Raw genomic sequence first — 20,562 nt, 5'->3', positions numbered from 1 at the left:
AAAGTAGATAATGTATCCTTTGACTAGATGAAAAAATGGTGTAGCAGAGGAATCTGACTTCCTTTAACTTCACAAGGCAGAAGGAGAATCAAGGTCAGCATCAACAGCCCAAAGCTGATTCCTCTGAGGCAGAAGTCGGACATACCTCCTCTCTCCAACCTTTTACCAGCCGTTCCTCCCATGGCACTCACTACTTCTCTGCTGTGTTTGATAATTCGTTGCAATGGCCACACAGAACTCACAGACAATACTCATGATTACAGGGTTTATTGGGAAAGTAACAGGATACAATTCAGGACCAGGAACGACTCAAGATAGTTTTTCTATTAGGACAGCCTCTTCTCAGTCATGCCTGTAGGCAGCTCTCTTTGGCCCTTGGCCTCTTGGTCTAGCCTCTGCCCTGCTCCGGCAAGTGTTACAAATCTTTTTAGCTCCGCCAATAACTGCCCAGGGGAACCTCACTCCATCAGCAAGCCTCCTGCTCAAAGGCACTTAGCTCTCTCATTCTATGGGTTGGTGAGCCTAGGTCTGCCAAGTGCCCAGAGCCACCTCACTCCACCAGTAAGCCTCCTGCCCAGAGGTGCTCAGCTTTCTCACTCCACCACGCCATCTCCTACCCATCTGCTAGTTCTGCTGCCTCACTTTCTTTGTCACCGCTTCTCGCCATCTTGAGCGACCTCCAGAGTTACAGCGCTCTCTCTGCGTCTCCTGGTTCTAAGAGTTTCTCAGCGCAGGGACCCTGGATCCAAAGGATGCACTCCGCTCCTGTCTTTTCTTCTGGGTTGTATTTAGGTCCCTATCTCTGCCTGCTTCTCTCTCCTTTTATCTCCTCTAAGATAAAAAGTGTGACTCAAGTAAGGGCATGACTTCAATAAAGGTGGTAAGGATGCTGACTGGGGTAAGGGTGGTGACTTGAGTCACAACCTGTAAGAGGTGATGACTCAAAATATATGCCACCTTAATCCTGTCTCATTAACATAATGAAAAACTCAACCCCAAATGGGACCATAACCACAGGCACAGAGGCTAGGATTTACAACACATCGGAAAATAGAGGATAATTACATCAAATCACAAAATGTAGGACAACCACACCAGACCACAAAATGGAGGATGACTACACCATTACATAACTGACAAATTACATCATTACATAACTGTCAAACCACTGAAAATCATAGCCCAGCCAAGTTGACAAATAATCTTAAAATCACCAGTTCCATACCTCTTATTTGCATTAGCAGCAAGTTGTCCAATCCCGTTGGTGAGCCACAAGCACCTTATTTGTATAGTCCCACAGAATCATTGTGTGGGAGTCACAAAGACTATGGGTAGAGGGGCCATATTAAGTAATTCACTGCACTACACTAGATTAGCTGAAGAGTAACATTTTCTGCAACATAAAGTAAGACATAATTGATCCCCGAAGGCACCACCACATTCACTGGATTAATAAGGTTTCTCTCCGGTACAAACTCTCTGTTATTTCCTGAGGGTTCACATCTGGCAACAGGCTGTCCCACAATGACTATATTCCTATTTGTTAGGAGTCCACTGGTGTTTAATGAAGACTGAGATGCCACAGAAGGCATTTGCAGAGTCACTGTACTAACAGGGTTTTTATCCTGTGTTAGATCACTGGTATGTGATGAGCTGTGACTCGCTGCAGAAGGGTCTTCCACATTGACTGAATCTACATATTTCTCTCCTGTGTGTATTAATTTATGGTTAAAATGATCAAGCATGGAGGCAAAATTTTTTCCACACACACTGCAGACATAGGGTCTCTTTTTTGTATGAATTCTTTCATGGAAATTTAGTTGTTGCTTTTGGTTGAAGGCTTTCCCACATTCACTGCACTGAAAGTATTTCTTTACTTTATGCGTGTTCTGATGTCTAGTGAGCCATGATTTCTTGAGAAAGACTGTGCCACAGTCTATGCATGCATAGGACAATTGCCTATGAGTTCGATGATGAACAAAGAGACTTAACTTTCGGATGAAACATTTTCCACATTCACTGCATATATAGGGCCTCTCTCCTGTATGAAAAAATTAAAGAAAAAAAATTAAAATAAGTCCATGAGAGCCAAAGTACAATGCTGAGTATATCCCACCTGAATTTAGAGACCATCTAAAGAACAGATTGGAAGCACTGAACACTAATGACAAAGACCAGACATCAAGGACATCATACATCAAAAAAAGCAAAAGCTTATTAAAAAGACAGTATAGAAAGAAAAGACCAAAATGGATGTCAGAAGAGACTCTGAAACTTGCTCTTGAACAGACAGTAGCTGAAGCAAACGGAAGAAATGATGAAGTAAAAGAGTTGAACAGAATATTTCAAAGGGCAGCTTGAGAAGACAAAGTGTTATAATAAAATGTTCAAAGACTGGATATGGAAAACCAAAAGGGAAGAACGCACTTGGCATTTCTCAAGCTGAAAGAAAAGAAGAAAAAATTCAAGCCTCGAGTTGCAATACTGAAGGATTCTATGGGCAAAATACTGAACGATGCAGGAAGCATCAAAAGAAGATGGAAGGAATACACAGTTATTGTGCCAAAAAGAATTTCTTGACGTTCAGCCACGTCAGGAGGTAACATATGATTAAGACCCGCTGGTACTGAAGGAAGAAGTTCAAGCCGCACTGAACACACTGGCAAAAACAAAACTACAGGAATTGACAGAGTACCAATCCAGATGATTCAACAAACTGATGCAACCCTGGAAGCGCTCACTCATCTATGCCAAGAAATCTGGAAGACAGCTACCTGGCTAACCAACTGGAAGAGATCCATTCATGTGCCCAATCCAAAGAAACGTGATCCAACAGAATGCAGAAATTATCAAACAGTATCACTGATATCACACTCAAGTAACATTCAGCTGAAGAGCATTCAAAAATGGTTGTAGTAGTACATTGACAGGGAACTGCCAGAAATTCAAGCCAGATCCTGAAGTAGATGTGGAAAGAGGGATATCATTGTTGATGTCAGATAGATCATGGCTAAGGAGAGAATACCAGAAAAATATTTACTTGTGTTGTACTGACTATGCAAGGACATTCCACTATAAGGATATTAATAAATTATGGATAACACTGTGAAGAATGGGAATTCCAGAACACTTGTGATCATGAGGAAACTATAAATAGATCAAGAGGTAGTGCTTTGAATAGAATGAGGGGAGACTCCTTGGTTTAAAAATCAGGAAAGGTGTGTGTCAACTTTCTATCCTTTCACCATATTCAATCTGTATGCTGAGCAAATAATCTGAGAAGCTGGACTATATGAATAATGGGGCATCAGGACTGGAGGAAGACTCATTAACAACCTGTGACATGCAGATGACACAACCTTGCTTGCTGAAAGCAAAAATGACTTGAAACACATACTGATAAAGATCAAAGACCAGTCTTCAGTATGGATTGCACTTCAACATAAAGAAAAAAAAAATCCTCGCAACTGGACCAATAAGCAACATCATGATAAACGGAGAAAAGACTGAAGTTGTCAAGAATTTCATTTTACTTGGATCCACGATCAACATCCATGGAAGCAGGAGTCTAGCAATCAAGTGACATGTTGCACTGGGAAAATCTGCTGCAAGAGACCTATTTACTATTTAAATTGTTTAAAAGCAAAGATGTCACTTTGAGGACGAAGGTACACTTGACCTAAGCCATAGTATTTTCAATCACCTCATATGCAGTGAAACCTGGATAATGAATAAGGAAGACTGAAGACCTGATGCCTTAGAATTATGGTACTGGTGAAGAATATTGAATATACCATGGACTGCCAGAAGAACCAACAAATCTGACTTGGAAGAAGTACAGCCAGAATGTTCCTTAGAAGCGAGGATGGTGAGGCTTCATCTCAGTACCTTGGACATGTTATAAGGAGAGACCAATCCCTGGAAAAGGATATCATGGTTAGTAGAGGGTCAGCGAAAAAGAGGAAGACCTTCAATGAGATGGGATGACACAGTGGCTGCAACAGTGAGCTCAAACATAACCGTGAGGATGGCGCAGGACTGGGCAGTGTTTTGTTCTGTTGTAGACAGGGTTTTCTGAGTCAGAACCGACTTGACAGCATCTGACAACAAGAACAACTCCTGTATGAATATTTTTATGTAAAAGTAGTTGTTTCTTTCAGTTGAAGGCTTTCCCACATTCACTGCATTGAAATTATTTCTTTATGCGTTTTCTGATGTCTAGTGAGCCATGATTTCTTGATGAAGACTGTGCCAGTCTGTGCATGCACAGGATGACTATGAGTTCACTGATGAACAATGAGACTTAATTCGTGGCTGAAGCATTTTCCACATTCACTACATATAAAGGGTTTCTCTCTTGTATGAGTTTTCTGAGACACAATGAGCCCTGATTTTGTAACAAATGCTCTGCCACTTTCTTTGCATTCATAAGGTTTTTCTCCTGTGTGAGCTTTCCGATGGTTAGTGATCATGTACTTTTTAGAGAACACTTCGCCACATAGACTGCATCTATGGGGGTTTCTTCCTATATGAATCATCTGAGATTCACAAGCACAGAATTCCAGAAGGCGGCTTTCCCACATTCACAACATATATGCAGTTTTTCTATCTTGTCAGTTTTATGGTGTTCAGTCAGTTGGTACTTCATGTTGTTGGTTTTTTGACTCTCATGGTATTTAAATTCAGTATGAAATTGCTCATGTTGGCATGAAGAAAGATTTCCTCCTCTCCATTAAACTTAGCAGAGTTCTTTATTTTACATCTTCTGCTCTGATTAATGTTAAAATCGATTTCAGTTTTTCACATAAGTCAAATATACTACGACCTTGCCTTAAAGCACAATGACTTTAGTGCTGATGAATAATAGTTTCAAATGCATTATCTTCATAGCTTTGTTCTATTCTATTCACCCTGCTTTCATTTGGCATGTGCCCCAACAGACGATCATTAATTTTCTGGATTTCTAGAAAAGAAGAGAACAATGAATCCTTCCATCATCTTGATTTGAAATAAAGCTATTTTTAAAAATGCTTTGATGTGAAGTGGCTCTTTAGTGACAGTCCTATGATATGAGTATAAATAAAACTTCATGTTTAATGTTCCTTGCACACTGGTTAAAACCACAATATAAACAACCCAAAAGGTAAAAGCAGTTAGTGTAGAAAAAAGTTGAGATAGTACATAAGGAATAAATATGTATTTGGCTGTTCCTCAATAAGATCTTGCAAAACATACAGAAACTGTAAAATACAAGCAAGTCACTCCAAGCAGCAGACCACAGACGTTGGAGGGCCACTTGATCCAATCTGGGGAAGAACAGATTCATTCCACAAATCCTCACTGAATCACAACTATGTACCAGACATGGTGCTGGTGTTGGGGACACACACACACATTCCTCATGTTTATGGAGCTGTGGTGAGATGACTTCCTTGATGTGGCCTTTTGCCTTGGTTCTTTGGAAAAACAGCTTGAGAGATTTTCCCCCTAAGCCCTGAGGAGTTACCTTTGCCCTAGTTTTCTACTCCAGAGGGTTTGTTACTTTTTTCCAGGTTGACTGACATTTCCTAGTTAAGCTGTAAAGAACTTGTGGTTTCATAGTTTTTGTTTGGCTCTGGGCTACAGACTGCCCTGTGATTGGTAGATACTTCGCAGGGATTGGTCAATAGACTATGCAAATGAGGTGTCTGTGGCCTACCAAGAGGGGATTAGTCAGCTCATGGCCATGCCTTGAAACTGATAAGGAGTTTGCTTATATATGCAGCCAACCCCACAGTGGCAGGCAGACAGAAGCAGAATGAAGAAAGAAAAGAGAAGAGAAAAGCAGAGAGAGAGGATGCTAGGATCCTTCTAAAAGAGCTGAAACGGGTTGAGTGCTGTAACACTGAAGATACTGAGAGGCCTGGAAGGGGCCCTGTGGCAGAGCCAGTGGCGACAGGCCCACAAATGGCCCTGCAGCAGTCGGTGGTGACAGCAGAAATCTGTTACTAGGAATGCAGTTAACAGAGTTGAACAAAACTTCTACACCGGTATCAGCTGGGTCATGTAACAATGGAGAGGGCAACGTCAGGGAGGCCAAAGACAGCCTAGGCCAAAGGCCTAATTCTTGCTTGGTAATCCTGTTCCTAACATGTGCCTTTTCTTCATTCTGTAGACCACCATCAAACCAACTTTCTCAAAACACTAATTCCACATTTACTGGAAACTTCCTGTAGTTAACATTCCTACAGGAAGAGGAAAACAATATTCCTTAGGGAATATTACAACAGGACAAAGGAGCACATAATCTCTAGAAGCAGACAAGTTGCCACACTGGTTGTGGGGTCTGTCACCTTTCTCCTCATGCTGTACCTGCACTAGTTAAGAAATCATCATACAGAGACCTGTAAAGCAGAGGGATCTGACATAGGTAGAATTCAAAATAATGACAAGATGAGTAGAATTTAAGATATACAGTGGTAAAACCTAAACATATAGAATTGCCTGGGAAAGAATATGGTAATAGTTCCCTGGGGATATTGGGATATTAGTTTTGTCAAGATAAGCAAAATACATAGAATTAAAGTCTACTTGCAGTCCCTGGGTGATGCAAACAGTTAACATCCTTGGCTGCTAAACAAAAGTTAGAGGCTAAAGTCTACAAAAAGGCACTTCAGAAGAAATGCCTGGCAATCTACTTCCAAAAAATCAACCACTGAAAATTCTATGCAGCACAGTTTTCCTGACACACATGAGATCACCATGGGTTGCAGTCAACTCAATGGCAACTGGTTAAAGTCTACGTTAGACAATATCAAGGGAGGTGTCAAATGGCAGTCTCCTAGGGAACAGAAGGAGCTTAATTCATTAGAATGAAGGAAACTTTAAAGGTTATGACAACATATGAGAAAAGGGAGAACAAACTTTTGGAGACCGTCAGAGAAAGAGAAAACAGAAGCTAAGGAAGCAGATAAAAGCACAATGAGAGACCAGTTTACTGAGCGCACACAACATTTAAGATGGGGTTGGATGTTAGGATGTGAAATCAGTATTACCTAATGGGGGAGGAAGGTGCTTTACTCAGTAGACTATTATGAACTCAAAGTTTTCTCTTTGAAAGGTGGAATTTCAAAGGCAAGTGGAAGGACATGAAGAAGGGAAAGATTTTAGAATCCTGGAAAGAAGAGAACTATACGAACAAAAATATCAAGATGTAGAACAAATAAACAAGGATCTGATCTCAGAAGAGGCAAAGGGGTATATTTCTCTCTGAACTCAACAACAACAAAAAAAAGAGGTTCCACATAGGAGAGGGATACGTGTTGGGGAGGGATATGTGGTGGCACTGTTATGAATCCTCAGACACCCTCCACAGCTGTGACACCTTCTCTCACTAGAATGTGACTCCACAGCCTTCCCCCCTTGAAGGTTTTCATTTGCTCACCTGAAAAGGTTCGAGTATGGATTTTGTCTTCTATACTCCATGGTGGTTCTCCTCGTTCCAACCTGGATAGTGCATCTGGCTTACTAACTTGATACCCTGTTCATGGGAAATGACAGAGACTTAGACAACACCAAATGTGACTTGGGTTTGTGGGGACTGCACAATGTTATATTTGGGACAAAATAATTTCCATACATACACAGTAAAGGACATTTTCACAGGAGAGGGAGTATATACCCACTTATCTAGGGTCAGAGTTTAAACTGAGAATCTACCACTTCAGAGCACCAGAGACACTTCAAAACCTTTAATGGTTGAGAAAAGAAAGGTCACTGACTGGGCACCCCAAGTGACACGGGGAAGCTGTCCTCACCTACAGACACCAGATTGCTATAGTTCTCCAACATCACGTCCCGGTACAGGTCCTTCTGAGCAGGGTCCAGGAGCTGCCACTCCTCCCAGGTCAACTTCACAGCCACATCATCGAATGTAAGTGATACCTGTTACAACAGGGTCCTGTTTAGTGAAGTGATATACTTTTGATGATATAAATGAAACGTGAAGGCCATTGTTCTGCTCATTTTCTCTATACAGGCTGCATCTACATACTTAATGTTGTTTTTAAAAATATCTTATAAAAAAAGAAAACTCATAAGAAAACATTCTGTAATTGTGCATTCAATCATCCATCCATTCATCAAATGAGATGTTTGCATAATGTGGAGCAACTAAATCCTCTTGATAACCAAGGAACATCTCACATTCACATATATTCATACATACACACACGTGTGTGTGTAGATGTACATATATGTGTGTATATAAACACGTGTGTGTTAGCGCATGTATGTGCTTGCGTATTTGGCCACCTATCCGCTAAGTGATAAACATAATGCAAGTGACATCTGAGGGAATAAAACATGTTACTACATTAAACATGAGTCTTCACAACCAATATCAGAATCTACAGTGAAGAGACTTGACGTGTCAGTAGCAAGGAAGAACAAATGAAAAAGATTGCTGCCACATGGACATCACTAAGGATCCAAGAAAGAGCAGCTGAAAGAGACAAGGATATTTCCCCCACAGCAGAGAAAGTCTTCCCCTACAATTGGCACCCTGAATTTGAACTTTTTAGCCTCTTTAACTGTGAGAAAATAAATTTGTTGGTTAAATTATATATTTCTGTTCGTTAAATACCCACAGCAGCACTAGGAAACTAAGATCACATATACGCTTCACCAGGTTTTCTGCAATAGTAACATACTGCGTAACTGTAGTACAATATACTAATCAGCAAACTGACATTGATACAATCAGTCTACCTTATTTAGATTTACCAGCTTACATGACCTCTTTGTGTGCGTGTTTAGTTAGCTCTACACAGCGTTATCCCATACATAGGCTCTTGTGATTGCCATGTAGAACACAGTGATGGGTACACAAGAGGGCAAATGTGATTAATGTCACTGAATTGTACACTTAAAATACATTGAAACAGCAAAGTTTTGTGATGTGTATTTTACCACAATTAAAAGAAAGAAATTAAACCGTTCCATCACAAGGATGCTTCACAGTACCTTTATAGCCTGAGAAACTTCCCTCCCTTTCCTCCTAACTTACCCTTGGAACTCATTAATCCACTTATCCCAAAAGGTTACACGCTGTATGATTACGTTTATATAACATTCTTGACATGACAAAATTATAGAGATGGAGAATGTATTTTTTAAAGTCAAGGTCAACCTCTAAACATAAAAAGACCTTATACGTACGATTACGTTCCTTTAAATTTGTTCAGATTAAATACTTGGTTCCCTCCCAAACCCTGCTGGTGACAAATGTGCTTTATTTTTTTCCAGTATGACTATGAACTCATGGAAATGCTCTTCAGTTATACAGTAATTTGTCTTTAGATGCTGTTACAGATTGAATTGTGTCCTTCAAAAATGTGTGTCAGCTTGGGTAAGCATGATTCCCAGCATTGTGTGGTTGCTCACTATTTTGTGATCTGATGTGATTATCGTATGTGTTGTAAATTCTAACTTCTATGATGTTAACGAGGCAGGATTCAATCTACAGGATTAGATTGTATCTTGAGTCAATCTCTTTTGATATATAAAAGAGAGAATTGAGCAGAGAGAGATAGGGACCTCCTACCACCAAGAATGAAGAACCAGGAGGGGAGCACATCCTTTGGACCCAAGGTCCCATTGCTGAGAAGCTCCTAGACCAGGGGAAGACTGATGACAAGGACCTTCCCCCAGAGCCAGTAAAGAGTGAAAGCATTCCCCTAGAGCTGGCACTCTGAATTTGGACTTTTAGCCTCCTAGATTGTGAGAGAATAAATTTCTCTTTGTTAAAGCCATCCACTTGTATTTCTGTTACAGCAGCACTAGATAACTAAGATAGTCTCTTCAAGTTGGCCTCTATGGTCTTTGTAATATGATGCCATTCATGTGAAAATATGGTAATAGATGTATGTGTTTCTGTATATATGCATATTTATGCATATGTATACGTATGTATAAATTATATACACACACATCATGCAGGAACTAATATACACGTATACATCATGCAGGAAGTAATCACTACCAGTCATTTAAAAAAGGAGATCAGAAAAGATGTGTAGGAAGAGAACCTATTTTCTGGTATGTGTACTTTGTTATGATTTGAGACTTTTACCATTAAAATGTATCCAGGAGTAATTTGTGTACTTAAAAAATAATAATAAAGGCAATAAAAGCCAGGTACACGTAGATTTGAACATGGGGAAAGACTGCATTTTCCAAGATGAGACGAAGTTCTAAAGTAAATCTTATACTTTCCAAGAATCCAAGCCATTACCAGACAAGAGTACTTTCAACTTCCTGCTTCCAAGTCTGTATTCAAACATGGGTTCGTTGAGAAGTGTTTGAAAGTTGTGCAATGCTTCCATTTTCCTAGGATGTTTACATTTCATTCCTGGATAAACACAGACCACCACAAGGCTGAGTCTACAGATTAACTTGCGTTTGTCTCCTGTGTCCACTGAGTTTACCTGGTCTAATCCTACAGGGGTCTATGAGGAACCCTGGAAGACACAGCCATAGGAAACCAGCTTTTGCATTTATGAGAATGCTGCTGTTCAGGACATCATCCACCGCATCACCTCTAGGAAAAACCATCAAAGAAACTTACTAAGACTAAAATCCCATGAAATACTGAAATCCCCCAAGAAATTGATCTTCTTTCTCCTTAAATCAGTGCTTATCATATAAATGGAGCCCTGGTGGCACAGTGGTTAAGAGCCCAGCTGCTTACCAAAAGATCAGCAGTTCAAATTCATCAGCTGCTCCTTGGAAACCCCATGGGGCAGTTCTACTCTGTCTTATTGGGTTGCTATGAGTCGGAATCAACTCAATGGCAACAGGTTTGTCTTTTTTTTTAATCATGTAAATTATAATGATTTTCTTTTTTGTTGGGTGAGACAATTATTATATGTAAGCTGATAGTTACTGCAATCCTCAGAATCCACCCGTCACACATTATATTTCAACATCAGTAATCTGATGTTAATCCTATGAACAATATGCTGGATCCTGCTTTGCTTGTTGTTGAAGTCAGAGTCTAAGTTTATTTCTCTCCAGCTCCTACATTTCCAAATATACACTTTCCAGATTAACTAAACTGATGTTTTACAGGTGTCTACAAATCTATTATGGAATAAAGGAAAGCATAAAACAAAGCAAAAGTCACCTGTGTCTTCATTATCTTCTTTTGTTTTCGGGAAATGACCAGCAACTGGGATGCTGTCCTTTGTGTCTTCTGGATCAGGTCTAAATTTCTGCTCAGATGTATCAGCCTCTGGTGAAGAGTGTCCCCAGAAATGACAATTCCCAAATCCTGGAACTTCCTTCTTCCTTCAATTGATTGTTTTGCTGCTGGGAAGTCAGGGTCTATAGGCTGAAGGGAAAATTCAATTTGAATGGTACACTCCCTCTGGGTAGGGATGCTGTCACTGATCTTTGTACTCACATTAACACAATGCCCCCAATACTGCTGACTATCCCTTTATTTGGTGACTCAGAACATTTTCTATACCTGGGCAATAAAGTAAGATACAGAATTTGCAAAGACATGGGTAAAAGACATGCTCTACTCCCATCTCTTCTTCTTGGTGGTAGTCAAGTTCCCCCTTTCTGCCTCTGGGATGGCTCATTTTAAGCCCAGTAGGATGGCAAAACTAACCAATCCCTTTATTAGCAAAAAATGGTGCTTGGACAATTGGATATACAGGTGAAGAAAAAATAATGTTGATCCCTACCTCACAACATACACAAAAATCAATATAGGGTTAACTGTATTTCTCAATGAGAAAGGTAAGTCAATAAGGCTTTAAGATGATAAGATGACATTATGGTACTGTAAAAATGGTGTAGCAGAGGCATCTGACCTCCTCTAACTTCACAAAGGGGAAGGAGAATCAAGATCAACAGCCCAAGACTGATCCCTGTGAGGTGGAGATCAGACATACCTCTCTCTCCAACCTTTCTGACACCAGCTGTCCCTCCCACAGCACTCTCTACTTCTCTTTTGGGCTCTGTAATTCACCGCAATGGCCACACAGAAGTCACAGATGATACTCATGATTATGGGGTTTATTAAGTAAGTAACAGGTTACAATTCAGGATCAGAAATGACTCAGGATACAGTTCTTCAATCAGGACAGCCTCTTCTAAGATGTACTCACAGGCAGGTGTCTCTCTGTCCCCCGGCCCGTCAGGCGTCTTGGGCTGACCTGGACTCTACCCTGCTTGGACAGGTTTTACAAAGCTCTTCAGTTCCACTGATAAGTGCTCACAGACAGCCCACTATGCCAGTAAGCCTTGTTCCAAAGGTGCTCAGCTCTCTAGCTCTGTGGGTCGGGAAGCCTAGCTCTGCCGACAACTGCCCAGAGGCAAGCATTCCACCAGCAAGCTTCCTACCTGAAGGTGCTCCTCTCTTTTGCTTCGTAGGTTGGCAAGCCTAGCTTTACCAAGTGGCCAGAGAGACCCCACTCCAGCAGCAAGCCTCCTGCCCAAAGGTGCTCAGCTTTCTTGCTCCATGGCTGGGAAACCAACTACACCATCTCTTGCCAGTCTCCTGGTTCTGCTGCCTCTGCTGCTGCTGTTTCCCTGCCACTGCTTCTTGCCTTCTCCAGGGTTACAGCTCTCTTTGTCTTCTGGGTCTATGAGGCTTTCAGCAAAGCGGTCCCGGGCCCAAAGGACATGCTCTACTCCCATCTCTTCTTCTTGGTGGTAGTCAAGTTCCCCCTTTCTGCCTCTGGGATGGCTCATTTTAAGCCCAGCAGGATGGCAAAACTAACCAATCCCTTTATTAGGAATCCATACACCTTATTTGCATGGTCCCATCCCCAGACAGGTGCCATACACCTTATCTGCATTATTAGCAAGCTATCCAATTCCCTTGATGGGCCACAAGCACCTTATTTGCATACTGCCACCCAATCATTTGGTGGGAATTATAAGACCATGAAGAGAAATGCCATATAAAAGTGATCCATTGCACTACTGGTATGGAAACATATTTTAAACAGGCCACATAAAGTACTAACTATACAGTGAAGGATATTCTGTTGGTAGAACTGCAAAGTGGTACAACCACTTTAGAAAACACTTACATATCATCTATTAGATTGATGATATACATACCCTTCAAATTAACAATTTAAGTCTGAGGTATCTCTCTAGCTATATATCCACCCAAATTAAGTGTACATTTGAACAAGACATGTAAAATTTTTATAGCAGCATTATTCATAACAGCTCAAACATCAAACAGCCCAAATGTACTATGATAGGAAAAACTGCTATAAAGTGTATTCAAACAATGGAATGCTATAGAGCAAATACATCCTTTGAAAGGGAAGAATGTTTTTTAACATTTCCAAAGGATTATAAAACTAAATAACCAAACAAAAACAGAGAATCATATGAGAGACCTCACGTGGCCTGCAAAGCCTAAAATATTTACAAAGTACTCATTTGCTGAATAAGTTTGCTAATTCCTGTTACAAAGCAAAGTGAGTTCTAACAACATGAATGACTCTCACAAACATAACAGTGAGCAAAGTAATCCTGAGCCCTCCAAAATAAATCTATGATACACAAATTTCATTTATTTTCAGTTGAAAATAGACAAAATTAAATAAATTATGATTCACTAAATGGTAAAACTATAATAAACAAAAGGCTGGAAGTGCTTCGTATGAAGACCAGGATGGTAATTACCTTTGGGTGTGAGGTTTGGGTATGATTGGGATCATTGGGTGCTGGCAATGTTCTATTTCTTTGCCTAAGCAATGGATGCTTCCTTGTATATTGTCCCTTAATAATTGACTTGTACTTTTTTTTTTTTTTTTGGTTTAAGTTTTTTTGTCTGTGTATTTTAGGTGAAAGTTTATAGGGCAAATTTCTTTCTCATTCAAAAATTTATACACAAATTGTTTTGTGCCATTGGTTGCGATCCCCGCCAAGTGTCAGCATTCTCCCCCTTTCCCTTTACACCTCAAGTTTCCTGTATTCATTTGTCCAGGTTTCCTGTCCCGTCCTGCCTGCTCGTCTTTGCTTTGGGCAGGTGTTGCCCATTAGGACTCCTATACTTTATTGAATGAAGAAGCACATTCCTCATACGTGTTATTATCTAATCTTTAACTGAAAGGTGGACTTTGGGAGTGGTTTCAGTTCTGAGTTAGCAGGGTGTCCGGGGGCCATGGTTTTGCGGGCGCCTCCAGTCTGTTAGACCAGTAAGTCTGGTCATTTTCTGTGAATTTGAATTTTGTTCTTTATTTTTCTCCCGCTCTGTCTAGAACCCTCTATTGTGATCCCTGTCAGAGCAGTCAATGGTGGTAGCTGGGCACAGTCTATTTCTTCTGGGCTCAGGCTGGCAGTGGCTGTGTTTCATGTGATCCATTAGTCCTGTGGACTGATAGTTTCCTTGCATCTCTGGTTTTCTTCATTCACCTTTGCTCCAAACATGATGGGACCAATAGATGTATTTTATATGGCTGCTCGAAAGCTTTTAAGACAGACGCTACTCACCAAAGCAACATGTAGAACATTTTCTTTATGAACTATGTTATGCCAATTGACCTAGATGTCCCCAGAGACCATGGTCCCCAAGCCTCAGTCCCAGTAATTCAGTCCCTCAATATATTTGGATGTATCTAGGAAGCTTCTATGGCTTTGCCTTGGTCAAGTTGTATTGTATATTGTCTTCTCTTTCACCAAAGTTGACACTTGTCTATCTAGTTAGTGATTTTCTCTCCCCACTCTTCCCCTCCCTCGTAAAAGCAAATATTGTTTTTTTCTGTGTGTAAACGTTTTGTTGAGTTTTATAATGGTCTCATACAATATTTTTCCTTTTGTGATTGACTTATTTCACTCAAAATAATGCCCTCCAGATTCATCCATGTAGTCAGATGTTTTGCAGATTCATCATTGTTCTTTATCGTTGCATAATATTCCATTGTGTTTGTCTGTATGTACCATAGTTTAGCCATTCATCTGCTGATGGGCACTTAGGTTGTTTCCATCTGTTTGCTATTGTGAATAATGCTTCAGTGACCATGGGTGTGCATATGTCTATTTGTGTGATGGCTCTTATTTCTCTAGGATATATTTCCAGGAATGGAATTGCTGGATCATTTGGTATTTCTATTTCTAGCTTTTTTAAGGAGGTGCCGTATCATTTTCCATAGTGGCTGTACTATTTTACATTCCCACCAGCAGTGTATAAGAGTTCCCATCTCCCTGCAACCTCTCCAACATTTGCTATTTTCTGTTTGTTTTTTTTTTCATTCATGCCAGTAATGTCAGGTGAGATATCTCATTGCAGTTTTGATCTGCATTTCTCTAATGGCTAATGATCGCAAGCACTTCCTCATGTGTCTGTTAGCTGCCTGAATGTCTTCTTTAGTGAAATGTCTGTTCATATCCTTTGCTCATTTTTAAACTGGATTATTTGTTTGCTTGTTTTTATTGAGGTGTTGAGGTATTCTATAGATTTTAGAGACTAGAACCTTGTGAGATATGTCGTAGCCAAATTTTTTTCCCCAGTCTGCAGGTTCTCTTTTTACTCTTTTGGTGAAGCCTTTTGATGAGCATAAGTATTTAATTTTTAGGAGATCCCAGTTATCTAGTTTATCTTCTGGTGTTTGTGCATTTTTATGGTTTGTATCCTATTTATGCCATATATTAGGGCCCTTAGCATTGTCTCTATTTTTTCTTCCATAATCTTTATAGTTTTAGGTTTCATATTTAGGTCTTTGATCTATTTTAAATTAGTTTTTGTGTATGGTATGAGGTATGGTTCCTGTGTAATTTTTTTATAGCTGGACATCCAGTTTTGCCAGCACCATCTGTTAAGAGTCACTCTTTTCCCCATTTAGTGGACTTTGGGCCTTTATCAAAGATGAGCTGACCACAGGTGGATGGATTTATGTCTGGATTCTCAATTCTGTTCCACTGGTCTATGTGTCTGTCATTATACCAGTACCAGACTGTTTTGACTACCGTGGCTGTATAGCAGGTTCTAAGATCAGGTAGTGTGAGGCCTCCTACCTTATTCTTCTTCTTCAATAATGCATTACTAATCTGGGGCCTCTTTCCTTTCCATATAAAATCCGTGATTAGTTTTTCTATCTCATTAAAGAATGCTGTTGGTATCTGGATTAGAACTGCATTATGGCTGTAGATCACTTTGGGTAGGATTGACATTTTTACAATGCTGAGTCTTCCTATCCATCAGCATGGTACGTTTTTCCATTTATGTAGTTCTCTTTGGTTTCTTGCAGTAGTGTTTTGTAGTTTTCTTTATATGGGTTTATTACGTCCCTGGTTAGATTTATTCCTAAGTATTTCATTTTATTAGGTGCTACTATAAACAGTATAGTTATCCTGATTTTCTTTTCAAAGTCGTCTTTTTTGGTGTATAGGAATCTAACTGATTTTTATATGTTGATCTTGTATCTTGCTACTCTGCTGAATCTTTCTATTAGTTCCAGTAATTTTCCTGTGGAATCTTTAGGATTCTCTACATATAGTATCATATCGTCTGCAAATAGGGAGAGTTTTACTTCTTCCTTACCAATTTGGATACCCTTTCTTTCTTTTTCTTGCCTTATTGATCTAGCTAGGACTTCCAGCACAATGTTAAATAGGTGATAAAGGGCATCCTTGTATTATTCCTCTTCTCAGGGGGAATACTTTCAGCCTCTCTCTATTGAGAATGAGGTTGGCTGCCATCAAGTTGATTCCGATTCATAGCAACCCTATAGGACAGAGTAGAACTGCCTCACAGGGCTTCCAAGGAGCAGCTGGTGGATTTGAACTGCCAACCTTTTGGTTAGCAGCCAAACACTTAACCACTGCACCGTAGATGCCTTTTATTTTGTTGAGTAATTTTCCTTCTACTCCAATTTATTGAGAGTATTAGGAATGGGTGTTGGACTTTATCAAATGCCATTTCTGCATCGATTGAGATGATCGTGCGATTCTTTTCTTTTTTTCTGTTTATGTGGTGGATTACATTGATTGATTTTCTAATGTTAAACCATTCGTGCATACCTGGGATGAATCTCACTTGTCTGCGGTGTTTATTATATTTTTGATATGATGCTGAATTCTATTGGCTAGAATTTTGTTGAGAATTTTTGAATCTATATTTAAGAGACAGAAGGCAAGCATGTCCTTTGGACACAGGATCCCTCGCCGAGAACCTCTTTGACCCAAGAGACAGAGAGAAAAAGCTGTAACACCAGAGATGATGCGAGATAGTGAAAAGCAGTGGCACCAAAACAAGGAGATGGCGTGATAAGCTTCCAAGTCCACGGAGCAAGAAAGCTGAATGCCTGTGGGCAGGAGGCTTCCTGGAGGAGTAGGAGCCCCCAGACCCTTGGCGGAGCTAGTTTTGCCGAACTACAGAGCTACAGCTGAGCGCCTTTTTGCCAAGGCTTACTGGTGGAGTCGGGTGCCTCTGGGCACCTACTGGGAGAGATGAAAGAGCTTTCTAACACTTGCTCGAGGAGGTAAGAGTCCAGGCGGAGGGGCCAAGGGTCAGTGAGATACTTGCCTGTGGCATAGCTCAGAAAAGGCCATCCTGATTGAAGAACTGTACCCTGAGCATTCCTGAACCTGAACTGTAACCGGTTACTTCCCTAATAAACCCCATAACTGTGAGTATCGTCTATGAGTTCTGTGTGGTCAATGCAATGAATTATTGAGCCCAACAGAGAAGTAGAAAGTGCTGTGGGAGGCAACACTGCTGTCAAAATTAGTAAAAAGGTTGGCGGGTAGAGAGATGTCTGAACACCGCCTCATAGGAATCAGCGTTAGGCTGTTGATCTTACTTCTCCTTTCCCCTTGTGAAGTTAAAGGAGGTGAGACACTGCCCCCACGCCATGTTTATACTTGGTGTCAGAACCTGGATTGTTGCAATGGCTCCACACTCATGGAAGCATGGGACTTAGGAAGAGAAAGAACAAAAGGGCTTAGGAAGTAAAAGTTTTGAATCTTAGATGGTTACTTTGGTTGTTTTTATCTGTAATGGCTGAAAGAAAAGTAAGAGATGTTATGCTGCAGCTGAGGGGAGAAAACCCACATCTGGAATGGCTTGGGGTGTAATGAATTACTTAATATAGGCCTTCCAGCCATAGTCTTTATGACTTACATATAATGATTGAGTAAGACTATGCAAATAAGATATATGGAACCTGTGATGGCTGGAGTTATGTGCCAATTTGGCTACGTCATGATTTCCAGTATTGTATGGTTGTCCTACATTTTGTGATCTGATGTAATTATTCTAATTATCCTCCGTTTTATGTCTTTTAAATCCTAACTTCTATGTTAATGTGGGAGGATTAGTGTAGGGTGCATCTTAAGTCACAGCCTTGCAGGACGCCATGACTCAAGTCCAACCCTTATTCAAGTTACACCCTTTGCTGGGGTGTGGCCTGCATAAAAGGTATATATGTGGGTGCTCTGGCAGGGCTCTCTCTCTCCCTGCACCTGTATCCTACATCATTCTCTGACCTCTGGTTCTTGGAACTTGAGCTAGTGGCCTGCCATCTAACCTGCTGATTCTGGGATTCACCAGTTTCTGCAGTCCCATGGGCCAGCAGTCTTATCATCTGACCTGATTTGCCATATTCCACAACCTTGTGAGCCAGTAGTCTGTCATCTGGTCTGTCGATTTGGGCTCGTTGGCCCTGGCGGCCACATGAGTTACGAGAAGCCTACGCCTCTCCCGTGGATTTGGGACTTGCCAACCTCCACAACTGCATGAGTCATTTCCTTGATACAGTTCGAGTTCTGTGAGACATTACAGTGAATTATGGACCCGAGGGACAGGAGGAGAGTGCTCAGGGGAGGAGGAGGAGTTGATGTTAGAAATGATGAAGTGGTAGCGTACTGAAAAAGTTGGACATTTGGGACATTTTTAATCTTGGCCTCATAGGAAACAGCTTTGTGCCAATCCTCATAAAAGAAATTATTAATCATTGGTAGGGGGCCACGGTCTACTGGTTCCACCCAGTTAGAGGCCCGAGGCCATACGCATATGAATGGGAAAATAGTCAAGGGTTAGAGAAGATAAAACTGCAGTGTTATTTAAAAAGGTCATGTGTTTATTGAATGCACTATGGATACAGAATGTTTCTCTTACCTAGTGTAAAGCAGACCAAAATGTACGATAGAAATGAATACTGGATATTATTGATTACACAGAGCGTGTAACTCCGCCTTCAACCAATACTTGATTGGATATGCTAAAAGGGGAACTAGGATTTGCCCAAAGGAAACAAAGGCTGTTTGAATGCAGTAGCTCTGTGTTCAAGTATTGTGGTCTTGGGTCAAAAACCTGAGCTCCACCCAAAACCTTCATAGTCAGGAAATTTGCATTTGATAAGACATTCAGACTCACCTAAAACTGCTGAAAGAACAGGAGACTTGCATTTGAAGGAAGGACCTGCAAAAAAACAAAAAATGACTGTTCTGGTTTTTAAATTTTGAGCAAGCAGTTTGTGTCTGGGTGCACCTAAGCAGGAAAAGTCAGTGCCCATCAGCGGGAACCTTCTTCCAGGATGGCAGTTAAAGGCAGCCGGCGAGTAGACAGCCTAGTCTGCTCACTTGAGGTCACCATCCGGGTCCACTCAAAGAGTGAAAGTGGGGAAAGCACAGCAAGGAAGAGATGGGCTAATTTTGGACATGTTCCACTGGCACCCATTGACCTAGCCCACAGAGACTTGGGATGAGAGAGAGAGAAATGGCAGCTGGTCAGACGTGCAGGGAGTTGTGTGGACTCCTAAGTTTATGGGTGGTGCCCGCTGACCTAACCCACGAGAGTTAGGGATAAGAGAGAGAGAGAGAAGGGTCTAGCTAGTCTGAAGTGCCTGGAGGAGTGTGTGAACTTCCGAGCTTACAGCTGGTACCCACTATGACCTGCTTGGATGGCTAGGGATGAGCTGACCAGAACCCAAATGAATGAAGAGGAAGATGTCTGATACCATGAGCTGGCATAAATTTCAGCAATTTGATGGTTTGCTCTGGAATGGACCAGACTGGACTTTGCTTATGGATGCAGGTGTTCAAAGTGCCAAGCAAAACAGAAGATTCTAACTCCCTGAGGGACTGAATTGCTGGGTGGAGGGCTGTGGGGACCATGGTCTCAGGGATCATCTAGCTCAGTTGGAATAACACAGTTTATAAAGACGATGTTCTACAATCTACCTTGGTGAGTACCATCTGGGGTCTTAAAAGCCTGTGAGGAGCCATCTAAGATACTCCACTGGTCTCACCCCTTCAGGAGCAAGAGAGAATGAAGAGAACAAGATACAATGAAAAGATCAGTCCAAAGGACTAATGGACCACAGCTACCAAGGCCTCTACCGACTGAGTCCAGTACATCTAGATGGTACCTGGCTACCACCACTAACTCCTCTGACCGGGATCACAATAGAGGGTCCTGGACAGAGCTGGAAAAGGATGTAGAACAGAATTCTAACTCACAAAAACAGACCAGATTTACTGGCCTGACAGACTGGAGAAACCCCGAGAGTATGGCCTCCGGACACCCTTTTAGCCCAGTGGTGAAGC

At 41.1% G+C, this 20,562-nt stretch overlaps 1 protein-coding gene across 4 annotated transcripts in view; it reads right to left on the bottom strand.

Annotated features, from left to right (window-relative positions):
* Positions 1-1,109: 1,109 nt before the first annotated feature.
* Positions 1,110-20,562, bottom strand: part of LOC101350990 (zinc finger protein 350-like) — a 23,371-nt gene continuing 3,918 nt past the window's right edge. The window contains exons 2-7 of one of the 4 annotated variants that reach the window (XM_023736475.1): positions 19,391-19,435; positions 11,165-11,371; positions 10,274-10,579; positions 7,797-7,923; positions 7,424-7,519; positions 1,111-2,041 (exon numbers count right to left, since the gene is read on the bottom strand). In XM_023736475.1, the coding sequence (XP_023592243.1) occupies positions 1,368-2,041; positions 7,424-7,519; positions 7,797-7,830 (804 nt within the window). In that variant the 5' untranslated portion in view covers positions 7,831-7,923; positions 10,274-10,579; positions 11,165-11,371; positions 19,391-19,435 and the 3' untranslated portion in view covers positions 1,111-1,367. Of the gene's footprint in view, positions 2,042-7,423; positions 7,520-7,796; positions 7,924-10,273; positions 10,599-11,164; positions 11,372-19,390; positions 19,436-20,562 lie in introns of those variants that run through there. The other 3 variants (XM_023736474.1, XM_023736473.1, XM_023736476.1) reach the window with 3 other exon arrangements.

Source organism: Trichechus manatus, unplaced genomic scaffold, assembly GCF_000243295.1.
Source record: "Trichechus manatus latirostris isolate Lorelei unplaced genomic scaffold, TriManLat1.0 scaffold00087, whole genome shotgun sequence".
Classification (NCBI taxonomy): domain Eukaryota; kingdom Metazoa; phylum Chordata; class Mammalia; order Sirenia; family Trichechidae; genus Trichechus; species Trichechus manatus.
Note: the sequence above shows the minus strand (reverse complement) of the source record. Positions and strands in the feature narration are given on the sequence as shown.